The 16,636-nt window shown below is 39.1% G+C and overlaps 1 protein-coding gene across 18 annotated transcripts in view; it reads right to left on the bottom strand.

Moving 5' to 3' along the window:
- Positions 1 to 16,636, bottom strand: part of TRDN (triadin) — a 256,474-nt gene that overhangs the window by 181,247 nt on the left and 58,591 nt on the right. For all 18 annotated transcript variants that reach the window (XM_089530463.1, XM_089530465.1, XM_089530466.1 and 15 more), the window contains 3 exons: positions 15,701 to 15,760; positions 8,524 to 8,673; positions 3,604 to 3,711 (listed from right to left, as the gene is read on the bottom strand). In XM_089530463.1, coding sequence (XP_089386589.1) covers positions 3,604 to 3,711; positions 8,524 to 8,673; positions 15,701 to 15,760 — 318 coding nt within the window. The remainder of the gene's footprint in view (positions 1 to 3,603; positions 3,712 to 8,523; positions 8,674 to 15,700; positions 15,761 to 16,636) is intronic.

The raw sequence follows: 16,636 nt of genomic DNA, 5'->3' as shown, positions 1-16,636 counted from the left end.
ACTATTGGCTAGAAAGTGGAAATGAAACTGTTTGTGTTTTCTTTACGTTCTTTATGAAATCTTACATATAACACAGAAGGGATTTTTTTTCTTACATAACACCTTCCTTATCGCATAGGCCCTAGAAGTTCACAGGTACTTATCAGGCCATTTAGCAAGTGTGTGTGTGCGCTTTTACTTTATGAACGGATATTCTTCTGTGTACTCAGGGATATTATAGGATTGTCATGGAATGTTTCTTTACATTTTGTTGTTGTTGATCCTGTCTTCCTCTCAATTGGGTAGGTACAGGGTCACTCAAGAAGGAAATGATGCTCTGTGAGAACCTCACAGGATTCAGTTCATCATGCTGTGGCTTGGCCCACATTTCATAGAGAAAGGAAATGGTGCACTATAATCTCATCAATGCTTGGAGGAACATGCACAGATGCACCATTTAAGGGAAATATCTTCATTCTATCTCCATTATTTTGTTTTGTTTGAATCTGGTACGCAAGAGATGAACTAAAGTGTTGACCTGCAAAGGAAACTAACACATCAAACAAACAGGAAAGAGAACCAAGACTACTGTCTTCCAATTACACTTTTAATAAAAATCTGGTGTTTTATTGTTTGAAAATATACTCAAGCTTATAGGTTTGCATAAAGGTAATGAAGTGAAAAATCTATATATAATTGGCTAGCTGTCAGAGTTCATATGGCTGTATATTTTTCACTCAATTTTCTCACATTATAGTGCCAGGAAAATGTAATAAAGGATGGAGAAAACCTACATATGTCATTTCCAACCTCCTGACATTCATCACTCAACCAGCACTTCCTCCATCATCCAACATCTCCCCCAGGAGCTAAGGCTGTCTTATCCCCTCTGCTAGCTTTCTCACATACTCTAAATCATGTATATTAGCTCAACTCAGTCTCTCAGCCAAACTCTTGCTGATACTATGGCAAAAGGATAGGAAGATTGCTCAGATTCAAGCTCTAAATCCCAAAATGAGCAGGATTGGTTCTAGCATAGTTGTCTGAATCTGAATTTGAATGCTCCTAAAGATTTGGTAGCAATTTGGATCCAGAAGGAGACAGAGATGTGAATAGTGTAATTCACAAAAGTGACATTTTTTACCTCATGCTCTCCATGCAAAGAAAATAATAAGAAGGGGAGAAGGGAAGGAGGGAAAGTGTAATTTTGTGCATGGTAGTTCTACCTTTTAATTGCAGTGAATGATTTTAGAATAACTAAAACAAAGAAGCTGTTTGGAAACATCTGTGATATCTGTATAGCACTGGATGTTTGGAAAGAAAGTTGGATGTTTTCACTTTTCCCTTGCCTATCAACAGCCCTATGATGTATTGATGCCCTCTCTGTGCTCCCCCTATGAAAACCCTATGAAGTTGGGCTGAAGTGTGGAAGAAAATAAATGTCTTTTTAAAAAAGGAAAGAAAGAAAAGAAAAGAAGGAGAAATGGAATATTTGTCTTTTATCCAAAGCTCTGCACCTTTCCCTCAGAAATTCTTCAGGTTTCTTAATTACATGCATCGCTATTATTTATGTAACTGTCATAATAATGTCTCACAGAAAATTTAAGTGATAAGTGGGTTGTGTTTTAGAAAACATGGGGTTGCTTTTTCACTAAAATCCTTGCACCAATTCTATTATAAGGAGATCTTCTCAGTCCAAGAAATAGCAACTATCTCTGAAAATTTCATTTAGTCCTACCCAGAATTAAATAAGTTATTGGCAATTCCTTGTTTATTTTTTAAAAGGCACTTAAACGTATGTACCAAAAAATTAATAATCCATGTTTCTATTTGTCTGAAATACAACGGTTATAATGACACCATAAGAAGGGAAGGACTATGCCTACTAACTGCATCCAGTTCTGACAAACAGAAAAAAATTAAACTAATTTGGCTGGCATCTTGCTAGTTAGTTATGGTGTTGAAAGTTACACCTAGGCCATCATGCCTGCTTTGTATTCTCGTTTCCAATAGTGGCACTATTCCTATGACCACAAATGTCCATGAAACCCTCCTGAAAGACCAAAGCAACTGTCCAAAGCAACAGAAATCTGCTCTGCTGCAAAGCAGGGCACTGTAGGGTAAGTTCACAAGCCTCCTCACCAGCTAGCAACACAACAAGGAGCAGATGCAAGGATCCTCACACTCTTCATCACAGTATCACTGTCACACTGTGGAGGGACTGGTCTTCTGATATTGGAGTGCCTTGCTTATCAGCAGTACAAATTTATATTCCTCTGGACAGCTTTGACTTTCAAAGCCAGGCTCTGGCTTTTAAAGTAGGTTTCATGGGTTGGAGGTGGGCTTAAAGTACAACTATGACATCATGGCTTTGTGTTTGATACAAGATGGCTTTGTGTTTGTCTTTATTGCATGAGAATGGAAGTCTTAATTCATATTTGATATAGGCTTTGAATCAAATCCACACTATCATACTTAGTTCTCCTGCCCTCAAGCACATGTTTTTTTTTTTTTCATCTTCACGACAACCCAATGCATAGGTTGGAATGAGACAGAGTGATTAGTTTAAGGCAACCCAGTGGACTTGGTAGCCAAATGGGGATTTGAACCTGACTGGACATTGAAGCTGGTTTGTACCATGACACCACACTGGATCTTCTTTTTCTTTTCTAGTAACATGGTTTGCTATTGACTGGTAAACCATAATAAAAAAAAAATCAGTTGTTTGAAGTGTTTTTGCAAACAATGGTTTCTGTTAATTGCATTTTGTACAACTGAAAAATCATATTGATAGCAAAGGTTCTGTAAAGAATGTTAAACCATGAGAATTTAGAGTGAACTTCTGAGCAATGCAATACAAAATTGGAGAAACAGCTGTAAACTATGGGTTTGATTGCTGCATAATTTAAAAGCTTACAAAGCCATGGTTTGGATGTAACATGTAGTTATTGCAACCCATGGCTTTGTGTGATGAAGACCTATATCACAGTGTCCCAAAATGTATTTACATTCATGTAACAGAAAAAGTTGAATGTTCATCCTTCACTGGATGTTTGTCTTTCTCCTCTGCCTATGAACATTTCTATAAGATTTTCTTACAAATTGCCAGGAAAGAAATGAACCCATAAGTTTGGGCATGGCAACAAAAGGTAGGGGGTAGTTTCTACCCTAGGGTCTCCACAGGCCACAGCAACTCCATTCAGCAAAACTGAAAGGGATTGGAAGGCCAATATTATTCTCTCTCTCTATTTCCCTCTCAATTTCTTAATGAAACAAAGTGTTTGCTAAAAACAAGAGGGCTTGTTTTAGAGGAGGACTGTGTCTTGTGGAGGCTTATAGGGTGTGTGATCTTCTCAAAAATATGGGGACTGTAAAAAACAAGCTAGGAGTACATGTAGATAATGGGTTGTTTGGCTTCCACCCCGATACCAAGGTGAAACCCTCCCCTAATGGCTGATAGATCTTCTCCCTGTTCTCTTACAGAACGGTGTCAGAAATGAGAAGCTAATGTAAATAGCACAATATCTTTCAGACAAAAAAAAAAAATGTTGGGGAAAGAATTGTTTTTCCACTTCTCTGGTGGCTTTTACCACAAGTCAGAACCTCTTGAAACATTACAATTACCTTTTTCTTTCTTTTCTAATTTTTCAGTGTATTCAGGCTTGCTTTTCTTTTTAGGCTTCTCTGTCTTTTCAGGTTTTTCATGTCTTTCAGGCTTTTCTTTGTGTACCACTACAAGAAAATAGACAGATTGATGTATGACACTAAAAATTGTGTTTTGGTAACATGGTACCAACACAGCGTTAACTCAGGAATGTTGCCTTTTTAGACTATTTCAGACTAGCTCCTACAATCCTCTGCCACTATATCCATCACATTCCAAGAATTCTAGACTCTGTCCAAGTTTATCAGGCATCTCTGCAGGTAACCTATTAGTTTCCATGGAACTTATATATGAGTCCTGTGCAAATCCCATTAATTTTTTAAAAATGTGCAGCAACAGAGTTTACCTGATTGAATGTCCTCCTTATGCCCCATCTTTTTTATGCCGACCTGCTGGATTTTTTTTAAAATGCAGATTAATGGAAATTTAATTATCACTGTGTGCCATTTAGTAAAATTTGTTTTGACAATGTAAGGGCTTGGAGTAACCATTTTACTGACAAAAAGTAGCTGTCAACAGCCCATTTTAATTTAAGAAATATAACCATAGCAAATTTAATTTCAAAATTAGAGCCACAGAAGCACAAAACATCCATGGCAGATGTGCGAGTTAAAAGTTCCAGCAGAAACTGGCTAAGAGCCAGAACAGATGTAACACTATGGTCTTTATAAAATCAGAGAGAGAGAGAGAGAGAGAGAGAGAGAGAGAGAGAGAAGCTGCTGCTGAGTATAAGAGAAACACTTCCATTGGCATGAATGGATCCAAGCCACATGGCTAATAACAGCTCTGGTCACAAGCCATTCTTGTTGAGACTACAGTGTACTGATATTTTGCCTTCTAAACTTTGCAAGAGTTGTCTTGAAAACAGGGCAGAGGCAGAGGCGTGCCTATTAAGTGTAGCCACTAGTTCAACAACAAACTTCGTGCTCTTAGTGGATAGCTACACTCCACTATTGAATAAGAATGCCAGACATTTTAAAAACATGGCAAAAATTAAAATTCTCAAAGGTTTTCTCCCCACTGGGCAAAATTACCACAGATTTTGCTCATTTTTATGGGCTTTTTAATTTGGGAATTTTGAAAAAACAAGAACCACCACTTATGAATGCATGCATGAATAAATAAATAAGTTCCAAATTGGGCCAATTTTTTAAAAAAATGTTTTTGAGTAAAAATACTCATCTACTGGTGGAAAAGGTGTGGTGTGGGATTGGATAGGATATTTCAACATATCAAGGATGGAAAAATACATGAACATTCTTCATATCCCTGTCAGAGATGGAAACGTTTCTAAACTGCAAAGGAGTTGGTCCTTTTTTAAGCTTATGTGCAAAAGCTGAAAGGTTTTTTTGCCTAGGACTTTAAGAAATTACCATGGAAAAACACTGATATCTGTAGGATTTAAATAGATATACTTAAGCCACTGAAGCCAATGGACTGGACTCCAAGATGTGCCTTTCATTCACAGAAGTGAATTCATATTCAAATAGGGGAATTTCAATAGTTCAATTAAAGTCAAAAGGGTTTGGCAACTCAACGTGGGTATTAAGCCTGTGTATACTTGTTCCAAGAAACAGAATGCAAGAGTGAAAGTTCTAAAATACTGTAGTTTCATTTATGAATAAGGGAATCATCATTCACACAAGGACCCTCACTCATGAAAATATAAGAGAAGTGGCTCAGTATGTTGCCTGAGGATCATGGTGTGGCCAGCCTCCCCTCAAGCAAGAGACAGACAGAGTGTACATATGACTTCAAGCAATACCAAACTGTTAGTGCCTAAACAGATATATTTATAGGGCAAAACATATCCCAGGGCAGAATTTGGGATTAAAATGGAGTTTCCAGGGGAGAAGAATGGGAAGAGAAATTGTGAATGGCCAGACAATCAGTGCAAATGTCCATAGACAAAGGAGTATTACTCCCAGAGGGAAGTGTACTTGGATTCCTGCTCACTTGGAAAGACCAGGTTCCCTAGTTTTTCATGCAAGTCCAGAGCAATGCAGCTCTGTAGCTTCAACTTAAGTTTCAAAAAACTTTTTAAAGCTTAAATTTTGGCTGCAGAGCTCCAGAATTGCACAAAAATGGGTTTTAAAAAATAAACCCACCAAAAGGCATGCAGGGTAGGCTAAAGGGAGATGGCAAGAAGAGAGCACAATGAGGGCAGCAGCCCCGGTTGTGCAATTTGCTCTACAAATGATATTTTACCATTTTATTTTACAGTGGATCCTTGTTATACGCTGGGGTTTGGTTCCCAGATCCCCCGTGTATAACAAAATCCGTGTATGCTCAAGTCCCATTACATATAATGACATAGCAAAATGGTGTCCCTAATAAAAAATGGAACATCAAGGTAAATTTATACTTTTTGGGAACATTTTCAAACCGTGTATGCTTGAATCCGTGTATAAAAAATCCGTGTATAAGAAGGGCCGACTGTACTTCCACGACTGCACCAAGAAAGGGGCTGGTGTGATAATCTCCAATGATTGCTTTTTTATGTTTCAGTACTTTGCCTTGAAATGAAGGATTTATGCTTGCTGGGAAAGACTACATGTTTAAGACAGAAGATAAATGTCTTCTATGCCTGTGAGGCAAATGCACTGAGGATAAAAGACAGCACAGTGGTCACCTCATTCTCAGATGACTTCAATCAATTTCAATCAGATCTTGATTCAGAAAAGCAGCTTAAAATGTCAATAAGTGTTTTCCTTAATGAACGATCCTCTGCACTGTAGCATTATTGTGGTGGAAAGTACCATGCTGTTTTCTATGGAAATGATTTTCAGTGGGTAGGGTTTTCTGATGTCCAGGATTTTAAGTGAAACTCTGCCAAAGAAAATAGGTCTTTTCGAGGTGTATTGTCCTCCCTGGTAAGGAAAAGCATGGGAGGAATGACTGTTCAATGTCTGTCTTTGCTTAATAATATGTTGACTGTCAAAATATGACAGAGTGTAAATTCTGTCTTGTTCTATCCAAGCAAGTGGCATACACTTATTGGGGAAGCTATTTACCCTCTCAATCTATTCTGCTTACTGTTTTTCTCCGTTCACATTGATGTATTTGCTAAACTGAAAATGCTTCTCCCCGACCATTTGGGCTGGGGAGGAGATTTTGCTGGCCTCTCATTAGAGACCAGCATGTTAAAGGAAAACAGCATGCTCTGCTGGCTGTTGGGAGAGGAGGGGGCAGGGTTTAGCTTGCTTGGGGCTTCCCTGCCCAAACTCCTCTCACTTGGCTTCAAACGCTGGCCCACCCTCCCACCTCGACATCAGTGTGAAAATTAATTCTGGTCGCCTCGGAGCCGGGTAGGAATTTTCTCCCCTTTCCAAGGGTTTTTTCGCCTACCCCACGCTGTTGGTTGAGGACTTTGACAATTGGCATGGGTGTGGTCATAAATAGGTTCCACGCATAGGCGGGGGGAGATAGATGTTTCGGTGAACACCTCGGCACCCTCCTAAAGGGTGAAGCTAGGTCTCTGGAAATCACGTTTAGGTCTTGCGAGTAAACGTGAAGGGAAAGAGACTTGCCTTGGGGCTGGCTTGAGATTTAAACCCTCACTTAAGTCTGGCGAGTTAAGTGGGGGAGTCTTGGGTTGGCCTTCCGGATGCCGGCCGGGGAGCAACCCAAAGTATGGATTGCCCTTGGGGCACAGGTGTTTTCGGCCTTTGGAAGCTGGGGAATTGGTCTTGGAGCAGACCATCTGCCAGCTGTTCCTACACAAGGTTCTCCCCCCTGGTTTTTTGCAGTTCTCGAAGAAATAAGTTTAAATAAGTTGAGTTAAATAAAGTTGCCCATTTTATAACCCAGTTCTCTGTGTCTGGTCTCATTATTAATGAGTTGGTCAGCAATTGAAACCAACTAGTGTTTCCTTAAGGCAGTATTGTTAGAAAATGGAAATTTCTCAGTCTTCATACAGTGATATTCATCTTACAACAAAAATTATCAGTATAAGAATGCAATTTTTTTAAAAAAAATTTTTCCCTTGCTATGACTTTCTCACTGTTGTATAGAATGTGTTGCCCAAAATCTCATATATATATATATATATGTGTGTGTGTGTGTGTGTGTGTGTGTGTGTGTGTGTGTGTGTGTAAGGCACTGATAGTAGAAGGGGAAGCAAAAGACACTTCTCTTCTCATTCTTGAAGTTGCATGTTTCTCTAGCTATGTATGAAATGTAGACTTTGTGAGATGTGAGGTCTGCAGGCCACACACCCTACCCCCTCTTTGGTCATAAGTGTCCCTCAGGATATTTATGCAAGCACCCACATCACCACAAATTGTTTAATTTTTCTCATTGTTCCCCTACTCCATTCCTCACAATGGCTTGAAATGAAATTGGAATATACATGATGTCACATCTGGTTGCAGCAAAGTAGTGTGGTACAGCTTGCTGGGCATATGCAGGAGTGGGATGGCTCAGCTCTGCCATAGAGATTTACATGATGTGGAATGGGTGAGTTCAGGCTTCTAGACATTGTGGAGACCTATGTGTGTCAGATGTGTAAACAAGCAGTTAGAAACATGAGTAACATTAAGGACAGAGCCATATACCCACTTCTCATTCTGCTTCTTACTATGGAGGTGATGGCACTTCTGATGTGGATCACCTCCATTTTCCTAATTTGGATTGGCCCCTCCAGCACTTACTTGAAAGTAAAACAGGAAAAAAGGAGATCTGGCCACTAGTTGTTTTTAATGTCTTCTTTGACTTTTGGTTAGTAAATAAAATCATATATTTGGGTTCAAAAAAGGCCTGGTGGAACTTACCAGTGCTAAAATTCTGTGAATATATAAAAAAGCTGACAGTTTTGAGAGGTGAATAACAGTGAGAATCTGCTTACCAAAGCTATACTCCACCAACCCATTATCACATACCTTTAGTGAGTTCCCTTTTTTCTGGTTTCTCTCTTTTCTCTGGTTTTTCAGGTTTTTCGGGTTTCTTAGCTTTCTCTGATTTTTCAGGTTTTTTAGCTTTCTCTGGTTTTTCAGGTTTCTTGGGTTTCTCGGGTTTCTCTTTGTGAATCACTACAAACAAGAACAGCAAGTTATTCATGCCACCATTGAAACACTAATGAATGATACAAATGTTAGGTTAACATCATGAAACATGGCATCAATTATCTATTCCATTTAGTCTATGAATTATGAATTGGGGCCAATTTCATATGAAGGCAGTTACAATTGTCATACAGACAGCAAGTGAAAAAGTACTTGAAGTGGCACAGTTATCTTTTAGTTCCAATATTTAGAAAAGATATATCATATATTTTTTGTAAAATTTTGTGAAAACTACTGAGAAAACACTATAATCAGGCTTATAGTGGAAGATTGTCTTCCATTGGTTTGGAAAAGTTCTGAATGGCAATTCAGAAGTGATTAAATATTTCCTTTCCCACTAAAACCATGGTAGGAATTGCTGGCAAAATTATGTTGCACAAGCTCACTTTCATTTTGAAGCTAGAATGTTGACACTACTCCAGTGTTTTCAGGGGAAACTGAGCATACTCTGTGTTCACATCTACTCTTTCAGTTATGGAACATGACCTCACAAAGTCAGGAACAACCTGAAACCTATTGGTAGGCTTTACCAGCATAGATCTATTGAATCAATGGGTTTTACATAAGTGTCAATTCACCATACAGTGATTGATTCAGTGGATATGCTGTACTGTGCTATCAATAAGTTACCACATGGATTGGGTTAATAAGATGTGATGGAGCTGTACTTCTCTCTCTGGCCTGTAGTATCTCATGTCTCTTTTGTGTGTCTAAGGAGATTATCACATGCAAAATCCATGCTGGGTTACACGCAGGTTGTAACCATCAAACTTTCCAGAGTAAGATCATCACCCTACCAATCTGTAACTGATTGCTGATGAACACCTAGTTGCCTCTGCTCTAGTTATTGTTAATAATTGTTAATTATTTAATTATTCATGGTTGTTTAAATGATTGATAATTTAATTGTATTTTATTTTTAATGATGGGAGGGGTAGGGAGGGGTAGGGTTATAATGCTATTTTATGACATTGTATTGATATTGTATTTTTTTGGTTTTTTAAATGTAAGCTGCTTCAATTGTTCAGAGAAACAGGATATAAATTATTATTATTATTATTATTATTATTATTACTACTACTACTACTATTATCGCTTTGCCCTGTGCCTGGGCAGTAGGTAGCCCGTATCCAACCTGGGCTTCTCCTGCAGCTTTTCATGAACAATAATCTACTAACCTTCTACATATCCTTCAACAGCAACTCATTAAAAGCTCATCAAAAGCTCCTATGGGTGTTTGTTGTTGCTGTGTGCCTTCAGGTGTGCTTTCAACTGATGGTAACCCTAAGGTGACCCTATTATGGGGTTTTCTGGGGCAGAGAGTATGAATCAAACCCTTGTCTGCAATCATAACCCAATGCTCAAACCACTACACTACATTTGATTCCTGACCCTACAGGAGCTACTGAGGGTCAAAATAACTTATACTCCAGACATCATGGAGATAAGTACACTTCTATAAACTGGTCTTCACTTGGCCTCAGGTGTCCATGTATATGCATATGGGTACTTCATCAAATCAGTGCAGAAATGATTGAGCATGTAGACATATAATCACTCGTTTTAACACATCACATTCAAACTTTAAACTTTGGGGTTGGAGAAAACATGGCAGGACTTGCTTCTGCCTCACCCCATGGGAACATTCTGCGATTGATACAGGAAAGAGAATCAGGTTTCTACTCGGCAGTTGTTTATTCTATAAGACTGACCCACTTTGCATCATCTAATTTTTCATATTACATAAGTAAACTGTTTTCCTTACCCAATGTGGGAAACTACTTTCAGCCCTTAACAGAGTAACTTTCTATTCTTAACAAAAATACATTGCCTGCCAAGTGAGGTTTTTAAATTTTATTTCTGGAAGTTAGTTCAGCTGCAAGAAGATGAATTAGCAATGGTGTGTTTCTTTAGTAAGCATGTATATTCAGGGGGACTACATTTTTAAACACTGCTAGCTCATGGCCTGATTACTGTGTACAGAATTAACACCCACAGACAGCTGCTAGCTCTGACTGCTGCTACTCATGTGTTTGCTTAAAAGGTTCATAAAATCCTCAGAAACTATTATGAGAAATTGCTCACTACAGTAGATGGTACAGAAAGGCCATCATGTATGATTTCAGGATAAATGTAATAGGTGTTCTTCAGAGTTTATCATTATTCACTTTTACAATAACAATTGTCATACATATAGTAAAGTTAAGCCTAGTACAGAGTGGCACTTTGTGCTGGCCTGGGGCCGAAATTAGGATTAAGTAGGGCTGGGTGTCCACACATGCCCAGCCCTACTATTGGCATGTGAGCGCCATCTTGCCGCACCCCCATCCATACAGGGCACACAAGATGATGTCATCATGATCATGGGCGAGTGTGCCAATGCCACCCTGCACATGGTGTAAAAAGAACCCACCAGGAGCCGCACTGTTTGTCTGCTATGGCCTCCATCCGGGGCAGAAAATTCTGAAAGGTTAGGCTAGCATTACTAAATTTAACCCCCCCCCCCCCAAAAAAAAAAAAATACATGCGTTTACAAATTTGGGATGGGTGTAGATCAATTGAATTGAGAGGCAGGGAGGAGGAGGAGGAGGAGGAGGGGGGGAGGAGGAGGAGGAGGAGGAGGTGATATCTCAGGAAGAGAGGTAGATTGCAACAGAAGCAGAAGACTAGATATTTTTCTTTAGATTTTTTTAAAAAAGCTGATGGTATCAGAATCTCACAGACACACCCCTCTGCTATTGCCAAACACTCTGAATATTTTTGTACCTTCCCTGCTGATGCTCAGTAAAGTGCCTTCCCACATTACATTCTGCAAACTGGGTGGCAAAATTTCAGGGTCGGGTCATTTTGGTTCAGCCATACACCTGGTTACTTAGAAAATCATTTCATGCAAGCTTTTGACCCCATGGACCATTCCAATGAAAGCTCATGCTATAATAAATTGGCTAGCATTTGAGATGGCACCTGGCATTTTAGAGTGCTTTCTTGGTGAGCTTGTTTCATGCGCTCTAGTTTGCTTTTTAAAATGAAGTCCTCAAAGTTGCTTACACAGCTGAGACATCTATAAAAGTGCAATGAAATCCAATGTAATGATCTAGTTTAAAATACCAAGACTAGCACCACATATATGGAGACAATCAAACCAAGTAATGCCTTAATGATCTAACAGTTATGCCTATACCCCAACATATTTCCGTGGCTTGTAAATATTCATTGTGACCAAAAAAGAGATTCAAAATTTTATTCAGCATATTTTGCAAGCACCTGCCATTCTCCGATAAGCATATAGCTGTAAGCCACAACTCTTTCATGCCCTTATGAGGAAGTGGTGGTCACTTTGTCCTAAAGTTTGAGGTTAGCATATTTTGCTGTGAGTGGGTTGCCAAGACACACAGAGCAAATCTGGAAAACTAATTAGCACATTCCATCCCCCTATCTTTAGTGGTAGAAAAAGATATTAGTTCATCAAGCCAATACAGTTTAAACTTATCCCATCTGGTTAGCCACCTGATTTAGTGCACTCAAGAGATTCCGTGCTACATATTGTTACCTCTTGGGCTAAACATAGGCACCTTTAAAAATGAATTATATGACTTGGAAATGGTATTGTAAAATACACATGTAAAATAAATACTTTGGCAGTTAGTGTATTAAGTCAACTCCCTAGGAAATATTAGGAGGGTTCATGCACTGGTACTACCCCACCCTATCCCCTGGAACAGTAGAATGTGTTTTATGTGGCCCTTGAAGATGACTCAGATATTGCAGCTATTTGCAATACCCAGCAATAGATTGCTGACAGACATCTTATAGAAGTCACTTGACACTGGTTTAAAAAGAATTGCTTCTAGTCTGAATTCAAAGTGCTACTGGTGACATTTAAAGCCCTGAAACTGCTTGAGACTCTGATACTTGAAGAAGCACTTCTCTCCATGCAACCCTGCCCAAAGACTGAGGTCTGCTCAGGGAAGGTCCTCTGTGTCCCACCTGGGATGGGGGCAATACACTGTGTGAGAACATGGATGAGGGCCTTCTCTGCTATGATACTCCAGTTGTGGGATGCCACCCCCCTATGGCCTAACTGGCTTCATTCTAGATAAATTTTTTCAAGTGGCTTCAGTCTTCACTTTCCCAAAATTACTGTTTATGCTTTGAAGCACTGCACCCATACTTAGTTATTCTCATTAGCCCTCTTCTCCTTGTTATGGCCTAGGACCAGGAGTTAGGACCAGAAGCTGTCAGAAACTAAAGCCTTCAGCAGCAATGACATCAAGGAGGTTCCAAAACCAGCTCTTGATCCTTCTTAACTGAAGCTTGCTGCCTTAGATCTTACGTCTCATCCATATGCCGTCCTGGTGATGCCATTGCTCCCTTCCTCTGAGGAGCAGATCTTTGGCTAACAGACTGACCTTGAGGAGATATTCCCTGGCTCCTCATTCCACCCAACTTTGATCTGCAGTGACTCTTTCATACTACATAATATAGCTCTCTGATTCACTTTAACTGCCATGGTTCCATCATATGGAATCCTGGGATTTGTAGCTTGGGGGATATTTAGAATTTTCATTCAGAGAGCTGCAGTGCCTTACCAAACATCACAAACTAGGGTGCCATAAGATGGAACCAAAGCAGTTAAAGTGGAATCAGAGTGCTATAATTGCATAGTGTGAAAGGTCCCCAGGAGAAGCCAACACTACATTTTAAAAGCTCATTACCAGACAAATGCAGAATGTGTGTGGATAAAGGCTTTTCTGGCCTGACAAAAAATAGCTGCCAGTTTGCCATAAAAACCACCTGGGTGACCTTGGGCAAGTCACATACTCTCAGTCCCAGAGGAAGGCAATGGAAAACCTCCTCTGAACAAATCTTGCCAAGAAAACTCCATGATACTTTCACCTTAGGGTTTACACAAGTTGGAAATGACTTGAAAGTACACAGCAACAACATACTAGTATAGTACATGGAGGATTACTGTCTGTAAACTTGACATCAACTCCAAGTACTGGGCTGGTAATTAAAGAGCTGGCCATGGTACTCAGGTCCTCCTGTCAAACATGGCAGGTCATTTTGCCTGAGCTGTGGCCCAGACAACAACAGAGTCCCAGATGGAACAGGACACTACCAAATCATTGGTGTGTATGTCTTGATGTTTTTACATATGGCTATGCTGACACTAGGTTGTTAATAGAGCTTCTCAACAAGACAACGGTAGGTAATCTGCTAATAACTGCTAAAACGTTTCTAGAAAAAAACTGTAGAAGAAACAACAAGCTATTTTGAAGTTTTGTCCTTAATGAGCAGTATTAGTGATTGCACAATGTTAATTGGAAATATTATTTTCACAGACGCATTTAGCCAAAGATCTTCATGTTTCCGTTGGAAACTGGGCAACCTAAATACCAAGAAGCCACCAACTTCCATCTGATATTGAAAGCTACATAATGGATAGTACTTAGAGGAGAGACTGCCATCGAGTACCAGAGGCTGTAGGCTATGTTTCAGAGGAAAGCAATAGTAAACCACCTTTGAGTACTCCTTGCCTAAGAAAATTCTATGAAATCCATGAGGTTATTTAAATCAACAGACAACCTGATGGCATATACAATGCATTTACATGCAACAGTACATCAGTTCTTTTTAAAGTAGCTAATATAGGTAATGAATAAATGAATGTATAATGTAGGTAATGTATAAATGACGATGGCAGCATACTTAAATTATAGTGTTAATAACACATTGTTGTTCTTTTTAACTTCCTATTTTAGTATTCTGTTTTCTATTACTTGGGGTGAACCCATGTAAATTAGCATCATAAATACAAATAGTCGAAAAGCTAAACTACCTAAGGTATAATGTTGGGCATGTCATGGCACTAACTCCCAGGTAACCTAGGTTAGGATGCAAGCTTTGATTTTTTTTTTAAAATGGATGCCAACATTCCATATTATCTATAGCAGTGATTAAAAATTAAAAATTTAACATATGCGCCTCAGGCAACCACTTTGTTGTGTTGTTGTTGTTGTTGTTAGGGAGTATATTAACAGTTGTTTGCCTCCTGCATGCTACTGTCCCCAACACATTTAAATGAGTGTTAAGGAAATTAATTGCAATCGCTGCAGCTTTCTGACCTTCTGAAACCAAGTGCCAAAAATTCGTTGAGGCTCAAGTCACTAAGTGGCAGACAGTAGCAGGTGCCATTGGCAAATGGGTCAGCCTGTAGCAATGCAAGGGAATGGCAGAGTAAAAAGTGCAGCTATTGCAGGTTTAAATGGTACTGTCAGTGTATTATTTCAATATTACTAATAGTAAAGGTAATGTTAGCAGTGGGCCTAAATACCCTAAAAGCACCAGATTCCATCTGATCTTGGAAGCTAAGCAAAGTCAACCCAGGACAGTACTTGGATGGGAGACCAATGAATACAGGTTCTGTAGGCTATATTTCATAGGAGGGAACTGGCAAAATCACCTCTGAACATTCCTTAACATTGAAAACCCTACAAAATTCATAGAGTCACCATAAGTTGACAGGTGACTTGACAAAAAACATCCACACACAATGTTAGCAACAACCAAGACAATAACATTATCAAGAGCCAGTATTTTAGTGAGAAGATTATGAATACCATCTGTTTGAGCAGCTGAAATTTATTAGGATTATTAATGAGTGATAATGGCAACTTCCATGTACAATCTTTCCCAAGTAAGATGAGCTATAGATTATGTTTAAACAGTGCCTGATGATGAAGCCTACTCATTATACAATCTTCTCTACTAGAGTTCTGTGAAAAGAAATTGGCATTTTCCCCACGTGTATCTAGATAGCTACATTTCTTGATAGTTGCTTCTGACTGCTAGATTATCTTTTGACAGATGGGTAAAGTTGTACTATCCAATTTCAGACATTTGTGTATGTGTGCAAAGGTTTCTGCACAGCTCTACACATTCCTACTTATATACAGAACAGAACCAAACTAAAATAATTAGAAATAATCACCTTTGGATGGTGGCTTCTTTTCAGTTTTCTCTTCCTTCTCAGATTTTTCTATCTTGATTTCTGGAAGGAAGCAAATAATAAACAAAACAAAAACAAACCCTAAAACAATTTGTTATTGGAGAGAATCAATGTTATCAAAGGGAAAACACTGAAAGAAAGTTCGCTGTGATCCTATCAGCAATGACTTGCAAATAGAATATCTGAAAGTATGAATGCAAACAGTTTTGTTCATATGTAAGTCATTGCCTTCAATGTGTGATTCTGCAGTTTTGGTAGATACAGTTTGCTGTTATAATTCATTAATCATTTGAATATGTGGTGCTGGGAAATATTTTTAATGAAAATGGATGACCTCCTAAAGCAATGTTAGCTGGACAGTTAGATAGCTAAGTATCAGGAAGCAATCTATTTGGATCACAAAATTTTATAAACAATGACATAATTAAAATGTAAGCTAAAATACAAAACTATGGCGGGATACAGACCGCCCAAAAAGGGCAGTCTGCCGCCGCCTCCTCCATTTCCTCCGGCGGGAAGCCTCAGCCTCCAAACGGCGAGGCTTCCTGGCGGCAGAAAAAGAAGCCGCAAAAAGCGGCTTCTTTTTGCAGCATGCAAGTGATGCCGCAGTGCGCCATTGGTGCACTTGCGACATTACCTGGGTGCCATGACGTGTGGATGCTAGGCGTCCGTTACGTCAAAATGGCAGCACCTATGTGAACAGGGTTCCACCATTTTGTATGTACTCTGTACATACTAGGGTTGCAGGCATCTAAAAGAGACGCCCCAGGCAACCTTAGTACTTGGGTGCCCATTTGTTCAGGGCCTAAGTCTTTCAAGTAAATGCTGTAGAAAATATTTATAAAATTTTGAGCTGATTTACACTTTAAAATGCAAAAGATTCAACTATTTCAATAAAATCAGAACGTTGTAGAAAGT

This window comes from Sceloporus occidentalis, unplaced genomic scaffold, assembly GCF_023333645.1.
Source record: "Sceloporus occidentalis isolate IW3139 unplaced genomic scaffold, rSceOcc1.0.p SCAF_6, whole genome shotgun sequence".
NCBI classification, from domain to species: domain Eukaryota; kingdom Metazoa; phylum Chordata; class Lepidosauria; order Squamata; family Phrynosomatidae; genus Sceloporus; species Sceloporus occidentalis.
The sequence above is the reverse complement of the archived record's forward strand: the minus strand, read 5'-3'. Positions and strand labels throughout refer to the sequence as shown.